General features: G+C 38.2%; 1 protein-coding gene across 6 annotated transcripts in view; it reads left to right on the forward strand.

Moving 5' to 3' along the window:
- The first annotated feature begins 3345 nt into the window (after window positions 1-3345).
- The window catches only part of EZH2 (enhancer of zeste 2 polycomb repressive complex 2 subunit), a 56325-nt gene continuing 34013 nt past the window's right edge, over window positions 3346-25657 (forward strand). For 3 of the 6 annotated variants that reach the window (XM_082755198.1, XM_082755199.1, XM_082755200.1), the window contains exons 1-3: window positions 3346-3441; window positions 24817-24940; window positions 25455-25583. In XM_082755198.1, coding sequence (XP_082611324.1) covers window positions 24824-24940; window positions 25455-25583 — 246 coding nt within the window. In that variant the 5' untranslated portion in view covers window positions 3346-3441; window positions 24817-24823. Of the gene's footprint in view, window positions 3442-24816; window positions 24941-25454; window positions 25621-25657 lie in introns of those variants that run through there. The other 3 variants (XM_082755201.1, XM_082755202.1, XM_082755203.1) reach the window with 2 other exon arrangements.

Raw genomic sequence — 25657 nt, forward strand, 5'->3', positions numbered from 1 at the left:
TTGTGTACATGCTGACTTGTACAGTGTAATTATTGCAGCACATAATAGTTTTATGCTGTTACAAATTCATCATTTTAGGCCGCGCTTTTAGTTCTGTACATATGTTTCCATGTTTGTAAACATTTTGTAAAATCTTACCAAATTAACATGGGCTAAAATTCAGGATTTGATCTACAAAAGAAGCTAAGGTAGCCAGAAAAGTACAGCTTAGTGTTAGGAATTGAACGAATATTGAATGTGAAACATCTTTCAAAGCAGACATGGAATGCATTATAAAAAATATACAATTAAACAAAGAAAGAAAACCTCAAAGAAACAAAGACCATACTTCTGAGTGGCCTACCATAAGAAATATTATTTGCAGGCTTTGCTTGTAGGGCAGTACGGTGGTAGGTGCAACAAGGAGAGGGTGTGCATCCTCTTTCTCTCCCCATCAAAGAGCAACTGAGTTCAAAACCAGGCAGACTGAACCTTTTGAACTGTGTGACTAATATATGAAGTCCACCAGACTGCATTACAGAACAGACCCACCCAAAATCTATGTGCAGCTTTGCTGAAGCTAGGTCTTGAAGGGCAAGGGAAAATTACACTGTGATAAGCAAATCATAAGGTTACCAACAAGAATTATAGATGCAGCCCCCAACACAGTGCTTTGGGTGGTTTATGATGGGGGCAGCCTGGCTGTGCATCCCCTTAACTAAGCAGGATGGACAATAGAAAAACAGGCCAACATTTGTGGTTATTCCAGGCTAGGGGAGCTCTCTAAGTGTCTTGCTGGATCCCTCAGACAGATGGAAAAAATACCATGTCATTCTGACTGCAGGAATCAGCAGATTATCAGGACAGTTGTTTCAGTAATAATACATAGAGAATAGTCTACGTTTTATAAATATGACCTTTTTAAAATGGCACAGTCTTTAAAAGAAATCACTCAGCTGGTAAGTTTGCCTTTTAGTGCTGTATCTTTTTTTTTCTGTTTTCATACATCTCTTTTTCAAACGGTGAAAGAGGCACCTAAGTACCTCAGATTATCCTGCAACATTGTTAAACAATTCTTTTTACGTCTGATCGATATTAGTGATCCAGCATTAACAAATCTTTATTCTACTATTTCAATCATGCATAAAACATGAATAAACTTGTTTCATTCATGTATTGGAAACATATAAAAAGCTCTTACAGAATGTTATCTATTAAAAAAAAAAAAAAAAAAAAAAAAAAAAGGAAAGGATTTCAACAAATTCCAGAAATAAGGTCCAAACCATTTTTTTTTTTTCCTGAGTCTGACTTTATTTTCATTGACATGTCAAACATATATTTCTTTGGCATTAGCTACTTTTCTCAGAAGCACTATTACACACTGCCATCAGAATCGACTCTTTTCAGAATAACTTGTCAAAATATCAGATTTCATAATTCTTTCAGAAACTTTTGTAACATTTTAGCCTAGAGATCTGGTATGAATGTCTCTTCATCAAGCAGATCAGTGTTCAAACAGACATACTTTAATCATGAAGATATACAAAAACGGAAAACAATTCAGGTAGTTTACTTTGTGAAACCAGAAAGTCTATAAGCAGCTCATTGCAACATTAAACACCCATGTGCAGAAAAACAAACAAACAAACAAAAAACAGGTGCCAAAATTCTCCGGGTTGTTTGAAACATCTAGGATGACAGATCAGAAAACTGGTACTTAATGGAGATCCTCACTGTGGAAATTCATCACTTTAAGAGTCTAGAACTGTGTCTCGGAGGAAAAGTTTTTTAACTACAAAGCAAAACAGAAAGAGTATTTCATTTCAAAATGTGTTTTGTTTTCCAGTAAGCATTAGCTTGTGATATAGCAGACGAGTAATTTTCTGTGAAAGAGAGAAAAAGCTAGCTGTACTGCAGTCTAGTTCACAGCGTTGGTTCTACAATAGATTTGTCCACCTTGTGACTGAGGTACTACTTAAATCAAGGTGCCCTGTGCTTATTCAGTATTTTTATGTTTTGACCAAAACCAGATCTCATGAAAGGCAATTCTAACAATCAAAATAAATTCCAATCTGTGAAGAGACTTGGTAGCCATTTTGGTGGTGGCAGCCATCTTGGGGCAGAATAGATTTAAATAGCTGAATTTCCAGAAATTACTAATATTTTGCAAAGTTGACAGTCATAATATAATCTTGAAAACTGCCAGCTATTCCATGAGAACTGGGGGAAGGGTACGGCAATCTATCACTCTGTGACATGTAAACACAAGAAAAAATCATTTATATCTCACGTTTTTTGCTTACAAAAAAAAAAAAAAAAAAAAAAACTAAAATAAGTCCCTAGTAGAACCCCCTTTTCAAGGTCATAAAGTAGATCAAGAATAAGCCATGTAAGAACGACAGCTCTTGAGATTTCATTGCAAACTTAATATATGATGAAGTTTGGACATTTTAAGTGCTTACACGTGGAAAGACAGAGGATGTAAAAGCACCCCAAGATACCACCTCTAAGAATAAGAGCCCTGTGTGACTTGTAACCCAAGTGAATGATGTGGGAATGGGGTTGTGTTTTTCCAGACGGGAGTTTTGTCGCTCAGGACCCCATCGCGGTGCGTGGTGCCCATTTTAGGGGCCTCGCCCACGGACGAGGCACGGTCCCGGAGGGCGCCCCAAGCCACGCACGGCGGCACCCGGTAACAGACAACAACGGGAAGAGACGGCGAAAGTGAGAACACGCCTCAGGTTTTATTCCCCCTCAGAAACCGCCGGGCGCGCAGGAAGGAGTTACGGTTACAAGGGGAGGCGAAAAAAAAAAAAAGAAAGGCTGACTTGTCCCTGAAATTTTATTTTTAATCGGTAAAGGCGCAGAAAGGTTGGGGCGGGCAAAGAGGGGGGAGGGCCGTGCCCCGCTCCCGAGGAGGGGCAGGGGAGGGCTGCGAGGAACCGCGCCGGGTGCCGGCCGGGGGGCGAGGGGCTGCCGAAGGCTGTGTCCCCGCCCCCCCCCCCGTCCCGCGCGCAGCAGCCGTTAGGGCCGTTACCGCTCCCACTTTCGAACTGATTCAAACCGGGGCGCGGCCCCGCCCCGGGCCGCCAATCCCCTCGCGCCCCCCGCCCCGCGCGGCCCCGCCCCCCTCCCTCCGGGGGGGGGCAGCGCGAGAACAAAGAGCTCCCCCTCCCCGCCCTGCCCCCCCCGCACGTGGGGCGCCAGGCCCCGCCCCCCGGCCCGCCCCGCGCCGCGCCTGATTGGCGCGAGGGGGCCCCCCGTCCGCGCCCGTCCAATCGGGGCGGCGCGCGGCGCTCGCCAATGAGCGCGACGCCGATTGGGCCGCCGCGTTTGGCGCTCGGTGCGGGAGGGTGAAGCCGGCGGCCGGCGGCGGCGGGGCGGCAGAGCGGGCGGGAGGGCGGCGCGGGCGGAGCGGGGCCGGGCTGCCGGCGGCGGCAGCGGTGAGAGGCCGGGGCGGGGGTGAGTAAGGCAGCGAGCCGCACGGCGGGGCGGGAGCGGCTATTTATAACCGGGGAGGGGGCGAGCGGGAATAGGGGAGGGGGCGAGGCCCCGCGGCGAGCCGCCCCTCGGCCCCGGCGCCCAGCGGCGGGGGGACGCGGGCGCGGCGGCGGCCGGAGGCGGCGTGCGCGGGGCGCCCTTTGTGTGCGCTGGCCCCGGCCCAGCGCCGCCGTTCCCGCGGGGCCCTGCCCCAGGCACGGCCGGGGGTCTCCCCCCTGCCCTCGCCCCTCCGGGATCCCCCCCCGTGGTGTCCGCCGGGCCCCGGGAGCCCGCCCGGCCCGCCCGGGGCTGGCACGGGTGCGCCCGGCCGCGTGTGCCGCGCCGTGCCGGAAACCGGGGCAGCGGGCAGCGGGGCTCGGCGCGCTATTGTCCTGCGGGGCAGCTGCCGCCTCCCGCCGGGATCCTAACCCGGGGCTCGGGGCGCCTGCTGGGCGCTCGCCCCGGCGGGTTTCCCGGTCCCTAGGGACTGGGGTCTGCCAGCGCGCTGCGCCCGGGTTGGTAGCCGGGTGCCTGGGGTGAGCTGCAAGGCGGCCAAGCGCGGGCGCAAAGAGCAGCACTGAAGGCAGGAGGTGTGAGGGAGGCTGGCCTCGAGCAGCACGTGTGTGGTCCGAGAGCGGTGAGGAGGTCGGCACGTTGTAGCATCGTGCGCGTGTGGGTTCGGTGTCGCCAGGTATTCTTCGCGGTGATTCAGAAATTACTCGTAGCGGGCTGAGTGTGAGGCAGCAGGAGTGGAATAATGGGCTTGTGCCTCGCTGAAGTCACCTACACGAAGTTACAAACCACCGTCTTCGTTTTACTGGAACTAGAGAAAAGTTTTTTTTTTTAATTTTTAACTGTAGGGCTGAAAGTTCAGATGCTTTGTCTCTAAGAAAAAGCATGTAACAATTTGAATGGAGCTGTTCAATTGTTGCAGGATAGATTTGTCTTTGTGTAAGTCTGGCGGCTGCAGATCCAGCTGTTATAAATTTGGCTCATATTAACGTGTGTATCAGTGAACGTTTTACCAGTACTTTTAGCACGAGCTTCGCTTCTAAACTGAGATTTCCTCACGGATAAGTTTTCTCTTTCTCAGGGGTTGGCACACTCAGATTCTTTATGTGACTTATAAAAATTTATGAGTCTTTATAAGAAAATGTCATTCTTTGTTTGTCCCCAGTGTCTATATCAAATTGAGAGTCTGGGGAATGTTTATTTGTGGTAACAATAAAGCATCTTCAGAAGGGTGAGTATTATTTGTCCACAGCGTACAATAGCCACTCTTGCTTTAGATTAGATTATTAAAATATGAATATTAAAGATGTTCGGTATCTTTCAGGCATCATGCTTCCAGTACTTTAGAAGATGTGACTGAAAAGTTTTATGCGATGTGGCAAGTGTTTTAACTTTGATAGGTAGTGGTTTGTTACTTACTTGCTTTAAGTTTATTATGTCAAAATGTTACACTTCATGTTACAGAGTATTCCTTAAAAAGAAAAAAAAGAGAGGAAAAGGTACACTTTTTCCTTCCTCTATTGACAACAGGAACTGAAGTGTAATTAAAGGCTAAAGAATGTATGGAGAAATCTGTGGTAGTAAAATGTTCTGTGAGGTGTCAGTAGATATTTTCTACTGGATGACTGTAAGAATTCAAGACTGTAATCTAGGACAAAAAACTGGGGAGAAGAAAACTAAGACATTTTTAATATGTAATCTTACCTTGAAAAGTGACAGACACTGAAAATCCATATAATCAAAAGAACATAAAATGTCTTTGCTCAGTTTAAAATGAGCTAAAACAGTAGTCTGTCAGCTTAGGCTGGATACTCGAAATTCAAACTTCTGTTTTTCCTTGCTGTATTTTTTCTTCTCTAGTAGATATAATTGCCAACCAGCTGAAATATGGTAAGTGATTTAATTGAAGACATGCCTTTAAATGGATTTGTGTTTGTTCTGTAGCATTGCAGCATTCATAGGTGAAATGTAAATGTATTCCTGCACTTCTGCTTATCTGCAAAGAAACTTTGGCTTCATGAGCAGGGAATTCTTGCACTACATTAGTGAATGCAGTGACTGTATAAATGGAGAGTGCAAGCTAACTGATACTTTCTGTAATTTCTGAATAGCTGGTGCACTCTAAACATCCTCTTGAAATTAGTAAGAAAAAAATAGAAAATAAAAAAAATAAACCTCTCCTTGTCACCATTCACAAAAAGATTCTGCCTCTTCAGCTGTATACATCATGTATACATCCTAATAAATTTCACAGCTGTAATGTTCAAAGTTGAACAACATTTTTAAATGGCAGCACTACTGTCATGGGGAAAAACTATTTTAAAAAATGGCTGCAATACTGACAGAAGGTATATTTAACAAATGTTTGCTTTAAGTTGTTCTTGAGCAAAAGTAAGGTGGAAAACTTTAGTGTTGTCCTTTGAATGTTCAGTACTTCTGTGGTTAGCTGCAATGCATTGTAGCTGACTTGGAGAAATACCCGAAATTTTAGAGGAAATAACATTTTCCCCAGCAGAGATCCTGAAAATCTCAGGAGCAGGATGTGGCCTTTGCTAAGCGAGGAATATTCAGAAGTTTACTGAATCAAGCAGGTCATCATTACAGAATTACACACCCAAGGAAATTTCATTTTATCAGATTAAAGAAATGTTGAAGAAATGGACTACGTACTGTGAATATAATTCGTAATGGTTTCATGAATTGTTTGAATAGCACTTACCTTAGGAAACAAGACTACTGTTAACAGAAGCTGTAGGACAATAATAGGAAGATTATTTTTAACTGTAATGTTCTCTAATGGTAATGTTGCTACCAGCCTTCTAATTTGCTGATAGTATGGAGGTGGAAACTGGTGCTGAGCTCCTTGAAACGATGGCCGACAGCATTTATGCTGTCTGTATCTTTAGATGTATTTCATATGTGTATCTGTATATTTAACATCCATAACTTGCTATTCTAGAATATTTGTGCTAAATTAGTCTTTAAACAGATGAATTATTCTAGTGGTGGCATAGCTCAGGTGATAATTTCAGTTAAGCTTTGTGCTTGGGAGAAGGAAAGGTGAGATAAAGAAACAAAGCCTTGTGTAAAATGGGTGCAAAACGGAGAGATGTTTTACAGGGGAAAAACAAGGATGTCAGTTCCAATTTAGCAGATTGCTTGGATTTGTTTTTTAGATCTAAGTATATGCTCAAGATTTTTGTTGAGTTAAAGATTGAAAGGAAAAAAATGTAAAAAACTATTAAATAGGTATTCTGTCTGTTCCCACAGAGATCAGTTAAAGGCTCTGGGATGAAGCTGTGAGTTGCTTGCTATCTATGCATGAGGTGAAACTCAAGAGTGAAATTTGTTGAAGGAAGAAGTAGGTTCTATTGAGGTCCAAGCTAGCAGCACTGAAGTTTTCTAAAAACACAGTAGTTGCAATGCAATTTTCTGTAACTGATAATAGTAGGTAGGTTGTTTGTTGCAGGCTTGTTCTAGCTGTGCACCTAGATTCCCATTAAGATTGTAGGCTTGAGGTCTGGGTCCTCAAATGACAGTGAGAAAAATGCCTCCAATATTGGAGTAAGTATTTTAAATTAAAAAGGTAAATGTGGGTAGAGGCAACTCTAAGGAAGAGGAGTGAAAAGTAAGATTTTCACTTGCATATAGCATTGACAATTTCAACGTAATTTAAAAAAAATAGTGAAGAAAAATTCTTTGATATTACTAATTATTTAACCACAGACTTGTAAATTGATTTCCATTTAAAGAAAAAAAAGAGGATGTCTTTCAGATGTCACTATGGTGTCCAGAAAAAGTATATTAAAAAAAAAAGATTATTGTGGATTCCTTATTTTAGGAATCTTTTGGTTACCTGGCTGAAGTGTGGATGTAGAGTGTTTTGGTGATCGTACCTCTGTTCAATTGGTGAAGAGCACTATTGTAATGGAAAGATTCATAATGCATATAGTGCTTCCTTTCTAATGGTAAAATCAGGAGTACTTTTAAGGTGAGAAGACCATCTGGAAATGTAGTTAGATACCAGGCATGTTCTAACTGCTTCAGATAACAATAACAATGTAGTGATGTGAGTGGATCAGTGCAATATTGGCAATTGCTTGAAAATGTGACGTAGTTCTTCAAAATGTCTTTCAGATACCTCAGTTGTTAATATAATCTTAGATAAAGCTGTCAGTGCTGTCATCATTCTGTATGCAGATAAAGACTTCTCTGATATGCCATTTCAGGAGTACATATGAATTTGCCATTTTTTCACCTTTTTTTATATGTGTCTGGTGCCGGCTTAAATGATACATGTGTAGCTATGCAAGCAAAGTGGTGCACATTGCAGTCCATACTCTAGGCTTTCTAATATGTGAACTAAAAAAAATAAATACTTGCAGGAGAGTGTGATTTCCTTATGTGTTAATTTTATTATTTTTAATCTAGACCCAGGCTGTTTCCTTTGTCAATTTCTGTTGCATCTGGTTCCTTCTTTCATTCTGCCTTTTCATGGTTGGTTCTGTTTCTCTGCTGTGTATTCTCCCTTTCACAGCCTGTGTGTTCAGTTTAAATCTCAAAGCAATTAGACATAACTTAAAGTATTTGAAAGGAAGCAAACTCAAATCTTACTAGTAAATGCATGTGTTTTAACTGTGAGCTGTTTTCCTTTCTATGTTTCTTAGGCTGAGTGGATCTGGTAAATTGTGTATTTCTTCTGTGTAGGTGTCTGATCTTACTTTCATCTAGTAAGACGAAATTTAAGAGATAGAACCTAGTTTGCTTTTTATGTGATAAATCAGGCTTGTTTTAGAAAGACCTGATATACCTGCAAAAACTGTACCATGGCAAATGGATTAAAGTCATTAAGTTGATTTTATGTACAACTTAAAACTAGGAAGAACGTTAAGTCTGTCCATTGCGTTAACTCTTCAGCTATCTGCCTGCCAATTTATGCTATGTTTTTAGTGAGTATTTTTAACTAGTGTGTTTAGTGGAAAGTTGAATCCATTGTTTAAATATTGGGAGAGAAGATTGACATATGTTGTTTTAGTGTTAAAATAGTTTGACCATTACTGGTGTTCAGTATATCATTGCTTTGAAACCGGGGGACAGAAATGGTCCCAGAGCCATGGAACTACTCATAATTCTCATCTGTAGCCTAAGGTAGCTGAGTTCTCACTGGAGTGTTTTTGTTTTTTTTTTTTTTTGTTTTTTTGTTTTTTAAGTTAAACTGTTTCTCATTAATTCTCTTTATTCTTTAAATAAAGATTCTAGAAAAGCAGGATCTTTTTTTTTTTTTTTTTTTCCCCCTTTATAAGCAATATTTAATCTGCTGATGAATTAATCACCGTATGCTTTTTAGAATAGGGATGCTCTGTATTAAACCCAGTTATTTTGAGAGCTTTAGGGATGAGAGTTGGCTAAGTAACTCTTGGTTGCTTTCATTGTTTGAAGTTTGTTTTGGAATTGCTCAGACAATTTACAAATATTCTAAATACACATTCAGCTCCAAAATTTGACACACTTATCTGCAATAAATTCTATATGACTTGTCTGCATAAATGGTTGTGTAATGTCTTTGAAAGTTTAAGCTATTTGCCTATGCAGAGGAAGAGGTATGTTATAGCTATTGAACTGCTTAATTGTTATGTGGCAGGATTTTTTCAGTTTGGAGTGTGGTTTGCTTTTGTGTGTGTGAATTGAACTGAAGAACTTTTAGGTATTTTAATGTATTTAGAGTAAAAACAAAAAAAGGTGTGTCCGCAAAACTAGTTAGGGTGGAATAGTCACTGAACTCCAAATTCACACCCCAAATTATTTTGCCTGTGTAGACATGCGTTAGATGCTTGCAGCAAGTGCTATTTTTTCTGCTAGATTTATCCAGGGTATCAAAAAGGTTTGAATTTTAAGAGGTGGAGGTGTTAGGCAACAGAGGTTATTTGGAATGTACAAGGGAGTCATCTAACTCCTCTGGGCATCTGAATGAGTGTGAGGGGAGAGATTTGGAGGTAGGCATTTGAGCAACTGAGAGTTTAAGTTTTATGTCTAAAGCTTTACCGTCTCCTGACAAACAGCCAGGCTTCATCTTATGTTAGAGGTGTGGAATGGTTTTAATGGTCACTTATAAAGAACATTATAAAAATAAGGCTTGAGACTCATTGCTGTTCTTTTATTTGGATTTTTACATCATATTTTTTGGTGGGGGGGCGGGGGATCCAAATAGTCTCACTTGTGCCTGCAAATATAGTTAAAAACGTAAGTGTAGATAAAAATTAAAAAAATAGCTTTATTAGCTGATATTGCCTAAACTGAAGTGAGATTTCAGTTCCAATTTTGGTTTGATTTTTTCATTAAAAAGAAAAAAATCCCCGGTGGTTATAATTTCCCTGTTTTCTACTCACCTTCCCCCACATCCCTAAGTACTTAAGTTTATCACTTCTATTTCTCAAACAGTATTTTTCTAGAAGTATCATATGTTTAACTGTTCTGGGAGAAATATCATTGAAATGATTGCTTCTTACATGATATTCAGTAATTACATTTTGTCTTTTTTTTTTTTAATTCTATTTTATCCTGAAACTGTTGGGATACAGTGAAAGGAATTTATTTTTGAAGGGAAGTTTTGAAAGCTACAGGTTAGCATGAGCAAACTGCTTCAGAACTCTAGTAAAGATTTATATTTATATATATTTAATGGCTGTCTGAAAACAAATAATACTTTTTTTTGTCCTACTCATATTTAAGGAAGTATATTAGGAACTCATTGAAATTATATATTAACAGACTCTTTAGTTTTCTTCTTTATTAAAGAGAATGAAACCCTTTCCATTGTCTTTACTAGTAAATGTCGTAAATGAAGAACTTCCCTCAAATGAGATGGCTTAAATGTAAATCCAAAGGCAGTGTACTACTGGGAAAAAAAAAGCCCTCAAACCATTGTCTTCCATCCTTACGGTTGGTGGTAAATCTGCAATAAACTGCATTTCTGGTACAGTTCTGTTGTTGGATTTTACTCAGGTGCTTTGTGTCTGTTCAACCTGTAGTTGGTGCGAAAAGTTTTAAAAATGACTGGGGAATTTTGTCAAGACTATGTATATTCTTACCTGTTTCATTTTGCATTTTCTTAAACATGTTTGAAGTAGATTGATTACAACTATTTTAGATGCTAAAAAAAGTTTGGGATAAATTTTATGAAGTACTTGCAGAATGTTTGGGTTATTTATAAGCTCTGAGTTTAACATGCTGGTAGATAAGAATAAAATAATAAGGATAAAGAGATGTTAAATAACCGGTTATTACTTACCTTTCATAGCTTTCTAACACAGAAAATAAAAGATTCTAATGTAAAAATAGTAAAAAATAAATAAAATTAAGATTCCTACCCCTTTTCCAGGAAGGAAAAGGGAGTGGAGGAGTGTTTCCTCCTCTTTTCATATTCAAGATCTGTTTTACTCCTCATTCTTCTCTTTCCCTGTTCCATGCTGTGGTAAAGATGGCAGTGTTGTTTGTTTTTTTTTTTTTTTTTTCTTGGTTTGGGGCTTTCTAATGTCTGCCTAGTTAGTTTATATTCTTTTCAGGAGTTTCTACAACTATTATTCAAGCAACATAGTGTTAAACTGTGAGAATGAACTATTAGGAGAAAGCAAGAAATAAAATACTGTGGGAGGAAAAGTAATACGTTTAAAAAAAAAAAATGAGATGGGGGAAAATGCTTGAAGAAAATGTCAGTTCTTAGAGCACTAGAACTGACTTGTTTCCTTCCTGTCTTGATTTACTCTCATGTAAGCATCTCAGAAAATAGCGGTATGAGTTTTAGTATGAGTTGAGCGCATTCAGAAATCGATCCGCAATCTTAGGCGGTTAGTGCTCTCAGGAGTTGGAAATTGAATGTGTAAGGCCAGAGTTTCACAATGTGGTTAGGTGGGGACAGTAGAAATGGATGCTCACTTTTCTTCAGTGAAGAGACATAAGGTGTTTTCAGCCAAAGGACTTTCTTGCTTCTGTCAGTGACTGGCTATGAAAATACTCCTGCTGTTGGGAGGGAAATGATAGCACAGATGCATGAGCAAGTGGTAGGTAAAAGTCTTTTAGTAGCAATGTCAGCAGAAAGTAGCAGTGACACTTGAAAGTCCAAGCCATCTGTACAGGTTTTGTCTGGTATAATCTTTGGTCAGTGATGAGAAACTTTTTTTTTGAAAAGGTTCACTTAAATGTTAAAAACAGATGAGAAATGATGATTGATTAAAGTAGGCAGATGTGCCCAAAGCAAGCAGAAGTCATGAGTTAGGCATGGGGATGAAAACAGGGTTTTCTAACAGGTTGATAACTGGACTGAAGGTTAGAATTCCTAATATCTAAAATAAAAGCGTATCCTAGCAAGGTCTAAGGATGCAATGCAGGACTGTAGCTACTGTGAAGTAACGTATATAATTATGTTATGTGGCTGGGACAGAGAACAGGCATGTCAGTGAGTTTTCTGAATTGTGGTTAACTACAGTGGCATCTCAGTGAATCTGCTGCTAGGTTTGGTAAGTCAGTGTCTGCATGGTTTTCATGATTTGTGTGTTGTTTTCTGCTTTTCATAAAATGAGAATTCGTACTGCAACATTTCATAATGCCAAGGCACTTGCAGACCTTTATGAGTATATTGCAGAAAGCATAACTAACTTAGTTATCTCTAAGAAATGTCACATATGATTTATGCTTGCCATTTGTATCAGAAGTTACGGTAAAGGATGTATGCAGAATGAGGCCGTCGGCCTTATTTTCATAGGAAGGCTGTAATCAGCCATTTAAAGGAAACTGATTACACCGATCAGCTCAGTTACAAGGTTTGGCCTGTGTTATAGTGAATTAGTAACCACTCCCAGATAGTCTTAGTTTGGGGAGTAATACTGCAAATAAACAAGAATTAATTACAGCTAATTTCTTTATTCAGCGTATGGTCATGCAGTTTCTAGACTAGGACACAAAAGGTAACAGTATGAACAAGTGAGTGAACAGCAGGCTGGCAATTCTGACAGAAGTATGTAGCTTAATTGGATTAAATATGTCATGAAAGTGTACTCGTAGTTCAATCATAGCCATTCAAGTAGATGTAAGAAAAAAGGGTGTGTATAGTTATTTTGTGTATGGTGGCTATGTGGATCGAGATAACATGTGATAGCCAAAAGAGTGAATATGCTGCAAAGTAGTGATTTTTTTAAACCTCTTTTGAAAGAGTGGTGAGATGTAAAGGATTATTCCTAATAAAGGAATGTGAAAGGGTAAGGGACCAGTTTAACAAGGAAGAGTAAGTAACTTTAAAACTTGAAATGTAAAACTGATCTTTTTTTGAATAAGAAAACTTGCTGTTTTAAGTATGTTCTCAGAATTACTCAATGTTTTTAAAGCTATAAGGATTGACAAACACAGGAAAAAAAAGCTGGTGACTTTAGCATCAGACTGAATGCGGTAGGACTGGAAACATTCTGGAAGTGAAAGCAGAAAAATCAGTTGCTGACAGTGAAAATACGCTCCTGGGTGAGTAATACCTTATAGGTAGCTGTAAAAGGGTGAAAATTTTAGCAAAGAAAAATGTTTTTGAATGTGAGCTGAAATACTTGCTTAAAGAATGTAGAAGAAATGTGAATAACCTTGAATATCCTGAAGTATCAACTGGGTACTATTAAGTTAAGGGGGTGCTGGTATAGTAACAAAAGGCCCAGAGAGTATTGTGCTTGGGAAGAAATAATTGAGAAGGCACAGCATTTCACTTGCAGGGAAGCAGGTCACAGCAGTTGCTTACAGTGCACGTGTACTCCTTGCTTATTGATAGCTTCTAGAATATGTTTAGGTTTTACTTAAATACTTTATTTCTTCTTTTTTATTTTTAACGTTCTAGGGTAAAGATCAGGCTCCTGATCTTAATCACACCAAGAACAAAGTAAAGCTTTATTCACTTAAATTACAGTATGTAAAAGGTTGGCAAAGAATGACACTTCAAAGGCACAAAAGTTGGGCTATAAGAAGAACTCTATTAGAATATGAAGAAGGCTCACTCGAAAAAACATCCCTTTACAAGTCTTTCTCAGCTAATTTTCCCTTTACTTCCTTTCATTTTCCTTCACTTTTCTAGTCCTGCTCCCTTTGAAAAAGAAAAACAAAAACAACAACAAAACACACCTTTATTTTGGAGAGCCTGTTGCCCTGATACATTACTTCAGACAGTGAATGATGGTTTCTTGAAGCAGAACTTGCAAAGTTACTACTTTGACGCTGTTATGGTTTTAGAAAAAGTGATCTTTTTTCTGGCTTTGAAAGGAACACTGCATCTTAATTTCTTCATTTTAAAAACATTGGTAAGTTTCTGGAGAGTATGAAGCACAGTAGTTAGAATACATTTCTTAATTAGTAAAGAGCTTTCTTTGCCTTTTATGTTTTATATGAGGGGGAGCTGAAGGTTCCAACTGGTGTTAAGCAGAGACAGACTCTTCAAATGAACAAACACAAGATTGTAGTGGGAAGGAATATGTGAACGAGTTGGAGTTGTTAAAGGAGACTCTAGTACAAGGGGTGTTTATACTGATGAGAACAACCAGTGATTACACACCAAACTAAAGATTGTAATCTGATTAAGCTCCCAAACACTTTAATTCAGAAATTACTGTTCCCTTAATATTGTTTTCCAAATTACATGTAGCTGACTGAAATATCAAGAATTTTAGAGTGTAGTGGTGAATATTTCCATCTTCTGAAATATTAAATTGGAATTTAAACAGCACGCAAGCTTGGTAGCATCAGTTCTAAAAACAGTGTGGCCCTTGGTTTTGAGATGGCAGGCCCAGTTCAGAATTTTGTTGGCTTTTAGAATAGTTTAGGTTGGCAAGGAAATCTGGAGGTTATCTGATCCAGTCTCCCGTTCAGACAAGGCCAACACTGAAATTGCATCAGGCTATTCAGTGTCTTTTCCAGACCACTTTTAAAATGTTTTTGCGGATGGAGATTCCAGAACCTCTCTGCTTAATGTGTTCCTGTGCTGGACTGTACTTGCTGTGAAGCATTTTCTCCCTATGTTGAAGTGAAATCCCTCACTTGAGACTTGCTTGTTGACTTTGGTGCTCTTGTTTAGCACATATTAGCATGTCTCCATAGAAGGGCTAGAGTAGTACTCAAATTCTGTGGTCATCTGGATTTAGTGCTGATTTCTGAGACATCACACTGTTCATGGAATATTTGTTTAAATTCTTGAAATGACTTCCAGTTTTGATAAGGCCACAAAACAGATGAAAACGTAACATCTTTAAAAGAGGCTGTTTAGGAGTTTGGATCCCTACGTGTAGTTTCCTTCTAGTCTTTTTAAGAACAGACAGAACCATATTTTGAAGCCTTAGACTTGTACTAATAATAGAAAATGGAAAATAACTTTTGTTAACTGTTGATTTGAATATAGAGAGTTGTTGTGAATGGCTGTTATGGGATGTATGAGAAAAACTGAACTGTAAAGCTTGCATTAACTTCTCATTTGTTACAGACATCTTCTATACCTGTCCTCCACTGGCAGCTAACAGAGGCAAGTTATAGACTGTTTTGCCAGTCACTGAATCATTTTCAGGGTAATCTTTAGCTGATAGAGCAAGAGCAGGAAGCACAGTTCTTGAAAACTACTCACACAAGTATTTTGCCATGTTAACTGCTTTGATTGTGCATAGACTTGTAAAGAAAAAAAAAGATTACAGTGTGAATAGTATGGTACATGTGGTATGGAAGATAAATGTTCCAGTCTAAGGCAAGCTGGGGAGACTCTCAAGCAGCTTGCTGGTATCGACAGAAAGAGGCTTTGCTTCATACCCATGACCCTGTCTGCATGGCTCTTCCCTGCCAGTTGTGTGTTGGCTCTGCCAGCTTGAGTAATTTTGACTTTCTGGTCCAGTTCAAGACCAGTCAGCCTCTTCTGAGGGGGGAAAAGGTCTGATTTAGCAGAACTAATCATCACAATCAAACTTACCATATTTGCCCTCTAAATCCATCAGAGATGCAGAGGTAATGTAGGCAGATAATGAAGAGAAGAAATGTATGCCATTTTATGATTCCATTGCCCTTCCCAATTCTAGCCAAGAAGTACATGAGGACATATGTCATCACCTTCCAAAAGCAAATGGATGTGTGATTGTGCTGTTAAGTCCTGGTTAAGTTGCAATGTTCTTCCTCAAAATTAAATTGTATTAGGCAACTGTTAATACACTAGTAAATACTGATGTTGCACGTTGGGGAGGAGGGAGTGCACTGGCCTTGAATGTGACAACTTTTAAGCTGTTATCTCAAAGAAACAATACTGTAGTGACAGACTGCCAATTTCGAAAGGATTTCACTACTTAAAATGTATTCTAGTGTTGCAAATGCTAATTGCAAGTAACTGGCAGTACTCTAATAAATACGAGCTTAATTGTGATGAGACTGCTTGTAAGAAAAATGTCTATTTATAGTAGCAGCAAACCTGCTTTCGATGCTGCCATATTACCTGGAAGGTCTGTCTATGGCTGTTACCTATCTGTCTGGGTATTAGGGCTGGTGCTAACATGCCTTGGTGCCCACGCTGCAATTGGAACATAGGCTTTTAATTCTACTTGTAAACCAGGGGTGTGCTGCGAACTTTAAGGTGGAGGGAAAGGAGTCATTTTGAGATTGGGATGCTTACTTTCACATCCAGACATTCCTCTTTAGTTCAGGGTTATGGCATTGGTATATCTGAAGAAGTTGATGGTTCTTCTAGATACCTTGTTAAAATTAGTTTTGTATTTGATGATAGCTTGTCTAAGAGTTTCCATCTCTTGAGTAATCAAGAATGTACTCACAGAGCGCGGAATCTTACTAGAATTGGTCACGAGTGTTGTATTAGCCTACATCAGCCACAGCCACTGATGTCTGTCAGAGTGAGGAAGGACAGATGAACTGTTTAGAGTTACCTACATAGCCTAGATTCATAAATAAGTATACTTATTTTAGATATTGTCAGAGTGCAATAGAGGTTAAGCCTCTGTAGGCCACGACAAGCTTCTTGGCTTTTATGTGGCCAAAGAGTGGCAGGTCTGGCATGGGTGTCTTGCTAAACGTTTCTGGTTGGTAAGGATAACATTTACATATTGGTAAAACTGTGGCAGTGATACAGTGTGGCTTGACAAACACTTCTGTTGAAGGCAGGACTGGCATAAACTCCTACCCTCTCCAATTTCAGTTCTTTGCCTCTTGTTTCTACCCCCTTCCCTTGTGTTGATTCAAGTATTCCTGTGGCTGCTGAACAAACCTGCCTGTGGAACTGATTTTGTTGAAAATTTGTATTTGAAAACCTAAGTATGTTTATTTTCTGGGCTGTTCAGCCAGATTTTTTTTCCTGACCTAGTTTGATTAACAGAATCATAAGCACTTAGGTCTTACAATACAGAAGGCTGAGTAGAGGTGGAGATGAGGTATGTGGGGCCACTGATTCAAAGGATAAATGATGTCTTTTCTAGGTGAAACTGACAACAAATAATGTCTGAGGAAGATAGCTTAACTTGATAACATTTATTGAAAGTCCAATGCTGAAATTTAAATATTCTCAATGATAAAGATCTTCAGCATATGGAATAACATGAAGTATATTTTAGAGCATAGATAGGAATTTTTAAGTATTTCTTGGTTAAACAAATTGAATTGCACTGTAAACTTAAAATACTATGTTTCTATAATATATTACAGTAAAAAACCACTACAGTTTATTCTCATCTATCACTGTGAAAAATCTTGTAGAGTGAATGTGATGTAGTGGAATGTTACTAATAAACTATGCTAATCTTTCCAATGTTGTATTTGACCCAGAGATTTCTAGTTAGTCAATGTGGTTTGGTGTCTGAAATGCAGAAGCTGACAACAGAGAGCTGACAGCCTTGAAAGTGTTTTTCTTCCCATGGAAATGAGAACATGCTATTTTACGCAGATAAGTTTGAAAGACAACTGTTTTTGTATTTCTTTAGAAAATGCAGAAAGAGTAGCAAGCAGCTATAGATCACCTAGGCATAGATGATTTATATGTGTGCTCATAACACAGGTAAAAAGGCCATTCAGGTGCTGGGGTGTCTTTTCCCCTCACCCTATAACTTGCATAGGGAAGAAGTTAGCTCTGAAATCACAGAAATAAATAAATTTTCTTAGTTTGCCTGAGAGAGTAATACTGTTTCTTGACCAGAGTTTTTTTCATTAATATCTACACGGTTAATAAAAGTTTGGAGTAAATGAAGGATGCAGATTACAGCAGTTAATTATAATTAAATTTGACATGATTTCTTGAAGTCTGGCAATATGTATATGTTGGTTTATTTTTAGGTGCTTGATAATTGTAATAAGAGTCTGCTGGAAACTGCTTACTCTGAAGGCCTTCAGAATAGGTTCATAAATAGTATTGGCTTGTTTTGCATTTAGACTGCATGAAGTAAAATACTAAAAATACATCTCCAAGAGTTTCTAAGCAATAAAGTTTGGTTTAGTGTAGCTGATAGCTACTTGGCTGTAGCTGATCAATCATTTAGTAGTATTTATATATTACGTTGTTATACTACTTTGTACTGTGTAAAATCCTGTAATATGAACATCATCTGAGTTTTTTATTAGATGGGTTTGGAAAGTTAAAAGTACTGTGAACTTACACCTTTAGGTATACACTGAATGCATTGATGTTAGTAATTTACATTTATTGTCTTATTTCTTTTCTAGTGAAGGTGTGGTTTTGGTTCTTTGTTTGTATGTTTAGGCTTATGGAGAAGTCTTTAATCCTTTCTTCTTCCTGTTGCTAACATTCTGCTTTTTGAGTTGAATATGAATTATCTTTAATCATGCTGCCTGAACAATTTTATTTTTACTAATTTGAAGAAAATAGCATGGAAGGTGTGGCTTTTGTAATTGAACCCAAGTTTTGTAGATAAATGAAGAAGTTCAATAATGACTTCAGATAGGGTTTAATATATGGTAATTTTGTCATTAATAAAACTGTATATGCATAATGTGAGGGACATGTGTGCTGTCTGGATCTGATAACGGCTTACAGCTAAAGAGCATGTCTGCTACTCCAGAGCAAACTGATGTATAAAACCAGGGCTTCTTTATGGTACAATGGCACACGCTATTTCTTCCCCTGTGGCCCCAGTGTTGGCCAAAGTTCCTCATAATTCCCTCCTGATTTGTAGCTGTGCACAGGTTGTGTAGGGCTCTAGGTGGGGTCTCATAAGAGCAGAGTAGAGGGAGAGAATCACATCCCTCAACTTGGATGAGTATCTTTGTGATGTAATATTGAATATAAATTAATAATTTTATGCCATTTGAAGTGACAGTTCTTGAAGCTAGCTGAGATGAGTGCTTTGAGCTCACTAGTGCGTCAGTCCAAGGAATGTAGTGACAGTATGTCACTGTGTTCATGTTGTCAGTGAGGTGGCAGAGGTCTGGACATAGGATGTAGTTTGCTGAGCAGGTCTGTGGAGTTCAGTAAGTTTCCCTACTTCTTGAGGTTCTGAGAAGCAAATGTGAAAGCTTTCACACTTGGCTTTATGTGAGGTTCTAGAGGTAGTATTTCCTTCCACCCTCCCCAAACTGAATTATTTTATTTTTTCATTGCTCTAGGCAACAAAAACATTATGACTTGATTGTTCATTGGTTTGCATCAAGTTGCGTAGGCACTTTGTCTGTTGGGTTTTGTATTTTCTTCCCCTCACCGTTGAAACTTTTGGTTAAGAGTGCTCCTAAGTGCAGTGTTGTATTGGAGCATACATACAACTGAAGCATAGGAATGACATTTTGAGCATATATGAAATTCAAAAAAAAAAAGACTTGGAAGTTGTGCTGTGCACAGTATGTTTTAATTCTTAAATATCTCAAAAAAGAATTTCTGAGTTGTCAGAAGATACACAATATTTTAAGCTGTAACAATATTATATTAATATTAAGCGCAGTTACAGAATTAATAATATTCACTTATAAGGGCAGACTCTCCTCATTTATGCTCTCATGGTTTACAATTTTTAATTTTTTTTCCTGAAATTTGGCAGGGTAGCCAGAGGAGCTTTAATATAGTCTTTGACAGCAGTATGATTGCTTGAATAGACTGCCTAATTTAGAGAATTATCCACGTGCTTGTTTATCAAAGCGATTGAAGAAAAAAAGGATGTTGTTTTTAAATAAGGCCATTTGTATGTTCTGTAGGCAAAACAGCAATATGAATGGATATTTTTCTGTACTTAATTGTCTCTTGTGAATTGTAGATGTATTATATACACTTTGGCTGCTGACATTTACTAGTTGTCAGATTTAAGCTCATGCAGTTTTTTAAAACTTAGTGTACAGCATATGGATCTTGTACAAAATTTCATTATGAAATGCTTAATGGAGTTTATTTAGTACAAGCATGCATGCTGTAAGACACTTGCATATTTTGTTGTTTTTCATCTCCAGCTAGGCAAGCATGAATGGAAATGGAAAAGAACACCTCTGTGTCTATTTTTTCTGTACGGTTTTTCTTGGTCATTGTTTAGTTGGGTTGGTGTATCTCATTCCTAATACCATAGTTAAGGCTCCTCATTGGTCAAAAAGAGGCATTATTTCTATTACTTTTCATTTGATGATGCTCTGCTTCAAATTGTGTTGGTCCTTCCATTAATATAACTAACACCCAGTTCTACCCACCTGTGTACTTAATGCTATGAAATGGCTATAGCTCAGGGAATTAGTTGCAATATTATTGGTAATGGGAAAAACAGGGGTGGTGTGAGATATGTGGAGAGGAATGTAGGGACACTGCTATACAGAGTAGACAGTGTGGGGTCACTGGAGTTCTGCGGTCCTGTGTTGTGGAAAGACTGGATAGCTTCTGCTCTGTGTTGGACTTGAGGACTTTGTTTAGATGGGGCATAAGCATCTCTGTGCATTTTTGTGGTGTCAGGATGATTGTCCAGTCTGGAATGAGTGAGATCTTTACCAAGCTGAAGCTAGAACTCCTTTGGTGTGTCTCACTGCATTTCTCAGTGCTCCCTCTTCTGCAAATAGATGCAGGAAGCTCTGTCAGGGCTGTTCTCTATAGTATGAAGCCAGGTATGATCAGGCAAGGTTGGCTCAGGGTCTGCAAGGAAGTCATTCTGTGCTTTGGGAAATGAGCTTTCTCTAGGGACAAGATAACTGCTTTAGAGTTGTGCTTTCTTTCTCTTTTTTTATTTTTATTTTTTTTTTGAGATGAGATAATCTGCTTATAAATAATGACTGAGTTGACTGTACAGTATCTTTCTTTTAGAAAAAGTCTCAGGACTGAGATCATGAGCAATTGCACAGTTTCTGCAGGCTGTTTCATCAAAGAGGATGAACAAATGGGAAGATTTTAAGCAATAGAAGTACCAGGATTCAGAAAGGAAAATTGAGAAGAAGGACTCAACTGGGGGCTGTCTGAATCACACTCTTGCGCAAAGATATTCCAGAATCATGTTTTTATTTGCTAAATGTAAATTGTTTAACATTATGTTGTCTTAAGACAGCTTTAACTATTCTTAAATGGAATTAGCTTGTGATATTGTAGGGAATATTTGGAAACTTTTTAATGAAAAGGTTTCAAAATCAGTCTTAAAAATATCCCTAGCTTTTCTGTTCTGCAACCTTAGCTGCAAATCCCATACAAAATAATTTAATGAAAATGTACAGGCTTTTTTTTCTTGTGTAGTAAAGTGTAGTTTGCAGCTTAGAGTTGCATACAAATGTGAACTGCAGAAATTGTAGAAGGTGATTTGGAAAAGGTTTTCCTTACACACAGGTACTAGTGCAAATGAATGAACAGTAGGTTTGAGAGAGCACCTTTACAAGTCCTGGATTTGCTCCAGAAGCCAAGTTTACATTGATGGTTCTCTGAAGTCTTTTAGTTCTCTAAATTATCTCCATCCCTGAAAGGAGGTGTACAGCATCCTTCTGTAAGAATCCATCTTTGATTTTTTTTTTTATTTTTCCTCTCCTAGCAATGACCCAGCATAGTAGGCTGTCCTTGTCTGGGCAATATATTAGCCCAGTTTCTCAGGCTTAGTTTCTGCAGTGTTTTTTTGTTTTTTTTGTTTTTTTTTTTTTTTTTGGTAGACCTTCTAGCTGGTGCTAATAAAGTATCATAGATAATTTCTATAGTCCTACTATGAAGATGCACCATGGGAATTAACTGTCCTCTACGAAAATGCATTAATATTTCCCCTTGAGACATGGGGACAAAAGAACAATTACTCTTACTGCGGTATATCTGTTAAAATGTAATATAATTCTGCTTTAGAGATGTTCAACTGCCCAGAAACTTACAAATATGATTCACTTGGCTTGCAAAACTGCTGCTAAGAAAAGGAACAATAAATGAAAACAGATTTCTTTCAAAATTGATATTATACAACCCTGTATCCATAACACTTTTTCTTAGCTGTATTTTTTGTTTAACATATACATGTGTATTCTTCCTTTCTACTCAGTGCTTTTTGTCTTACTATGGACTTGCCATTTAAAGGACGTTTCTAATTTGTTTGTATGTATTTGACTTAATGTATTGTGTGTATCCCACTGATCTTTGCACATTAGCATTATTACTTTATCTTGAAATGTTTCTTACTGTTGCTTATATGAAGTTGTAGCATATTTCTTTATTTTCTAGGATTTTTTTATCTGGTACCTTCAATACTAAATCCGTTGTCCATGTTGTGCCTCAAATAGCAGCTTCAAACTAGTGCTAGTTTGAAAAAAGAGTTTTTAAAACTCATTTGTTATGAGATGAATGACCTGTGTGTAGTATTTTAAAAGGAAGCATTTGTCTTGTAAAGTATGAATTATTTTTCTTCTCATTTTAGCACACCATGTAACCATGATGTTCATTACTGGGTAAATTGAATATACTTGTTTTGTTTATTAGATGGAGATACTTCTCTCTGGTTTTAGACTCCAATTTTGGGGACTTCTGAGGCAGTATTTCAGATCTGTGATAAAATAAACAGAATTCCCATCATTCTATTATTATTAACCTAATTATATATGGTTTCCATGCAGATATACTTTTGATTAGGGCTTATCTGGCAATTTAATTTAAGTTGAGAATGCTTTTTTAAGACCTGAATCATTTATGATTTTGCAAAAATCTAAAATTGAACGGACTGTGCTGAATGCAGTATTAAAATAAACATAAGTTGTGTTTTGTCCTGTTCTTAATGGGATGTGCTACTTTAGTGTTGTCAGCTGAGGTTTCATTTATCTTTTGAATTCCTTCATACTTCTTATATGTCTTTTGGCTGAACCCTAACTGAGACAATTTCGATATTCTATATTACCTAAAAATTGAGATTGTCTTTCCATTATTTATCGTGTCTGATTTATTTCCAGTTAAAGGGATGTTTTTCCATATTTTTCCTTTGCTTAGTTTAGCATATAATACAATGCATTTACTTTTTTTTCCATGATGCTTTTATGCCATTCTCTAATCAATATCATAGTGCATTTTGAATCACCAATCCTTTTCACTGTGCTCTAACATGAATGGATTGTGATTTTTCACTTTAATTATCTTTAACCTCTTTCTCCTGTAGTCACTTGTGTTGTGGTAAATGAAATACAGGTAGATTCTACCTGCTGCCTTGAGGCATGGAAACATATCAGCTGTGTTTGACTCCTTTGCTCTAGGTTGACCTCTCCCTTCTAGTTTACTGTCCTCCCCTTTGTGTAAGTCAGGTTCTCTTGCATTATGGGAAACATCATGTATGCTTTGCCTTTTTTTCCCTCAAAGGATACTTCCTATGATTTGGGAATTTTGCTGTTTGTTTTTAATCTCAACCTGAATATCCAGTATGTTTTCTTCCAAAATATTAATCTCTTGTGTACAAATATGTGTGAGGCTCTTAGACTATTACTTTTTATTCAATGATTATATTGTAATCATTGGAAATTAATGTAAATTATGGCATAGTATTGAGAACAAACAGGATCTGCACTGATTTTTCTTTTCAAGATTATCATGAGTTCTTGTAGCACTCAAATCCACTCAGTACAAAACTGCTGAAAATTGAGCTCTGCCTACAAAGATCTTTTAAATTAAGTATTTACTTGTGACTGACAGGTGTGGAGTGGTATGGTGTGGCAGAAGTGGCACTGGGCATCTGATTCAAGCCTGAAGAGTGCATTTCTGTTCATCTTTACTTATATTGTACCTTGATAATAAAGGCTAGAATTGTTTCTGCTCAAATTGATTATGCTCATTTGAGAAAGCATTTTTCTTGGGCAACTGGACACTTAAGCCTTTCAGCCTCTGATGGCTATTGTGAGCTGTTCAGTGAAATACAGGTTTTGTTACAGTGTAACTCTGGAGAGGAAGTAAGTCTTCAGTGTAGTAGTGGCTTTGTTTATGAATGCTGTCAAAAGAGTTGTCAGCATGGGTGCAGTATATGGTCCTTGATTTTGAAAAATGCTGAGCAGATTTACATGTTCCAGCAGTTTCTGTAATATAAAATACAACTTCAGTGCCAATGGTCGTGAAACATAAAAATGAAGCATTTGGTACTAGCTGGGTGATCAGTAAAAGTAGAATCTGTGTCCTGTTTGCAAACAGCTGGACAGTTTAGTTGTTCATGTTGTACCTGAGAAAAGAGTGAGGTCTGTCTCAAAACTTATGTACGTCTGAATTTCTAGAACTCGTTGGCAATTGAGTGGCTGATGAGGAAGACTGTACTTGGTACATCTGTGCACTCGAAATCTACTCTAGAAGCCTACTGCAGGGTTTACTATCTTAATGACCCTTCCTGTGAGGAGGGGAAGATCTGTCTGTCTTGAACATTGCTGCCCAGAATCTAATTTACAAGACTGCTTGTATGGATTCTAACCTATCTCTTTGCAGTGGGGAGTTTGATTTGTTCTGCTTTACTCGTTTAAATACATTGGGTACTTTTATTTATGTAGGTATTAGGAGTGCTTAAACCAAATGTGAATGGTCCCCATGATTTGTAACTAAGATTACTTTCCTTCAGTGTCTTTCACTGATTCTTAATTAAAATTACTTTTTCCAGTGTCTATCACTTACATGTCTTTTGGCTGAACCCTAACTGAGACGATTTTGATATTCTATATTACCTAAAAATTGAGATTGTCTTTCCATTATTTAACGTGTCTGATTTATTTCCAGTTAACAGTGGAAATGGTGGTGGTGGTTGTTACTTAGACTGGGATGGTGTTTCAAGTGTATGATTGAAAGGAATTAAGTATGTTAGGTATTAAAGGAATATCTCTATCCAGCTTTTCCCATTGCTCTAACTTCTTTTGTAAGCAGAGGGGATGGGTTTGGTAGTATTAATATGATGTTGTCTCTTGCAGCATAATCATGGGTCAAACCGGAAAAAAATCTGAGAAGGGACCAATTTGTTGGCGAAAGCGTGTGAAATCAGAATATATGAGACTGAGGCAGCTCAAGAGGTTCCGACGTGCAGATGAAGTAAAGGTATGTCATCTTTTGGTTAGATTGTTTAAAAATTGATATCAAAATCAATTTTCTTCTGTAGTATGAGTTGGATTGACTGTGAAAGTTGTCCTACAGTTAACAACTGCAATAACAGTTTTATGAAATATTTTGTTAACATACTGAATCTTATCTCAACTCTGATATTGCAAGTAGGTGTGATCCATTTGTATATGATTGAATCAAGTGTGCAAAGTATCAGAAGAGACTGGAGAGCAAGTACGGCAGTTCCTTTAGCTACCTACTCTTTCTAATTCTCTTTAGAATTTAATTCCATGTTAAACCTGTAAGGCTCTAAATGTGAGAACTTGGTTTCAGTCGAAGAAAGGGATAACAATCTATTATAGTCTGACACTTAAGCAAAACTGGGCCAGTTCAGTGTTGAGCAGCTTCTTAAATTTTTTGGTTTTAGTATATGTTATGCCTTAAGATGTTAGCAGATTAGTTCATAGTCTTTGATTTATTTGTAATGTTTACAATTGTGATTAATTTTTAGAGTATGTTTAATTCTAATCGTCAGAAGATACTGGAAAGAACTGAAATATTAAATCAAGAATGGAAACAACGTAGGATACAGCCTGTACACATCATGACTTCTGTGAGCTCATTGCGCGGGACCAGGGAGGTTGGTTAACATGTGTTGTGGTAATTCCCCTTACAAGGTTGTTAGCATGTTTTAATTTTATTACAATAAATTTG

The sequence above is a fragment of the Aythya marila genome (assembly GCF_965140915.1).
Source record: "Aythya marila genome assembly, chromosome: 2".
NCBI lineage: Eukaryota > Metazoa > Chordata > Aves > Anseriformes > Anatidae > Aythya > Aythya marila.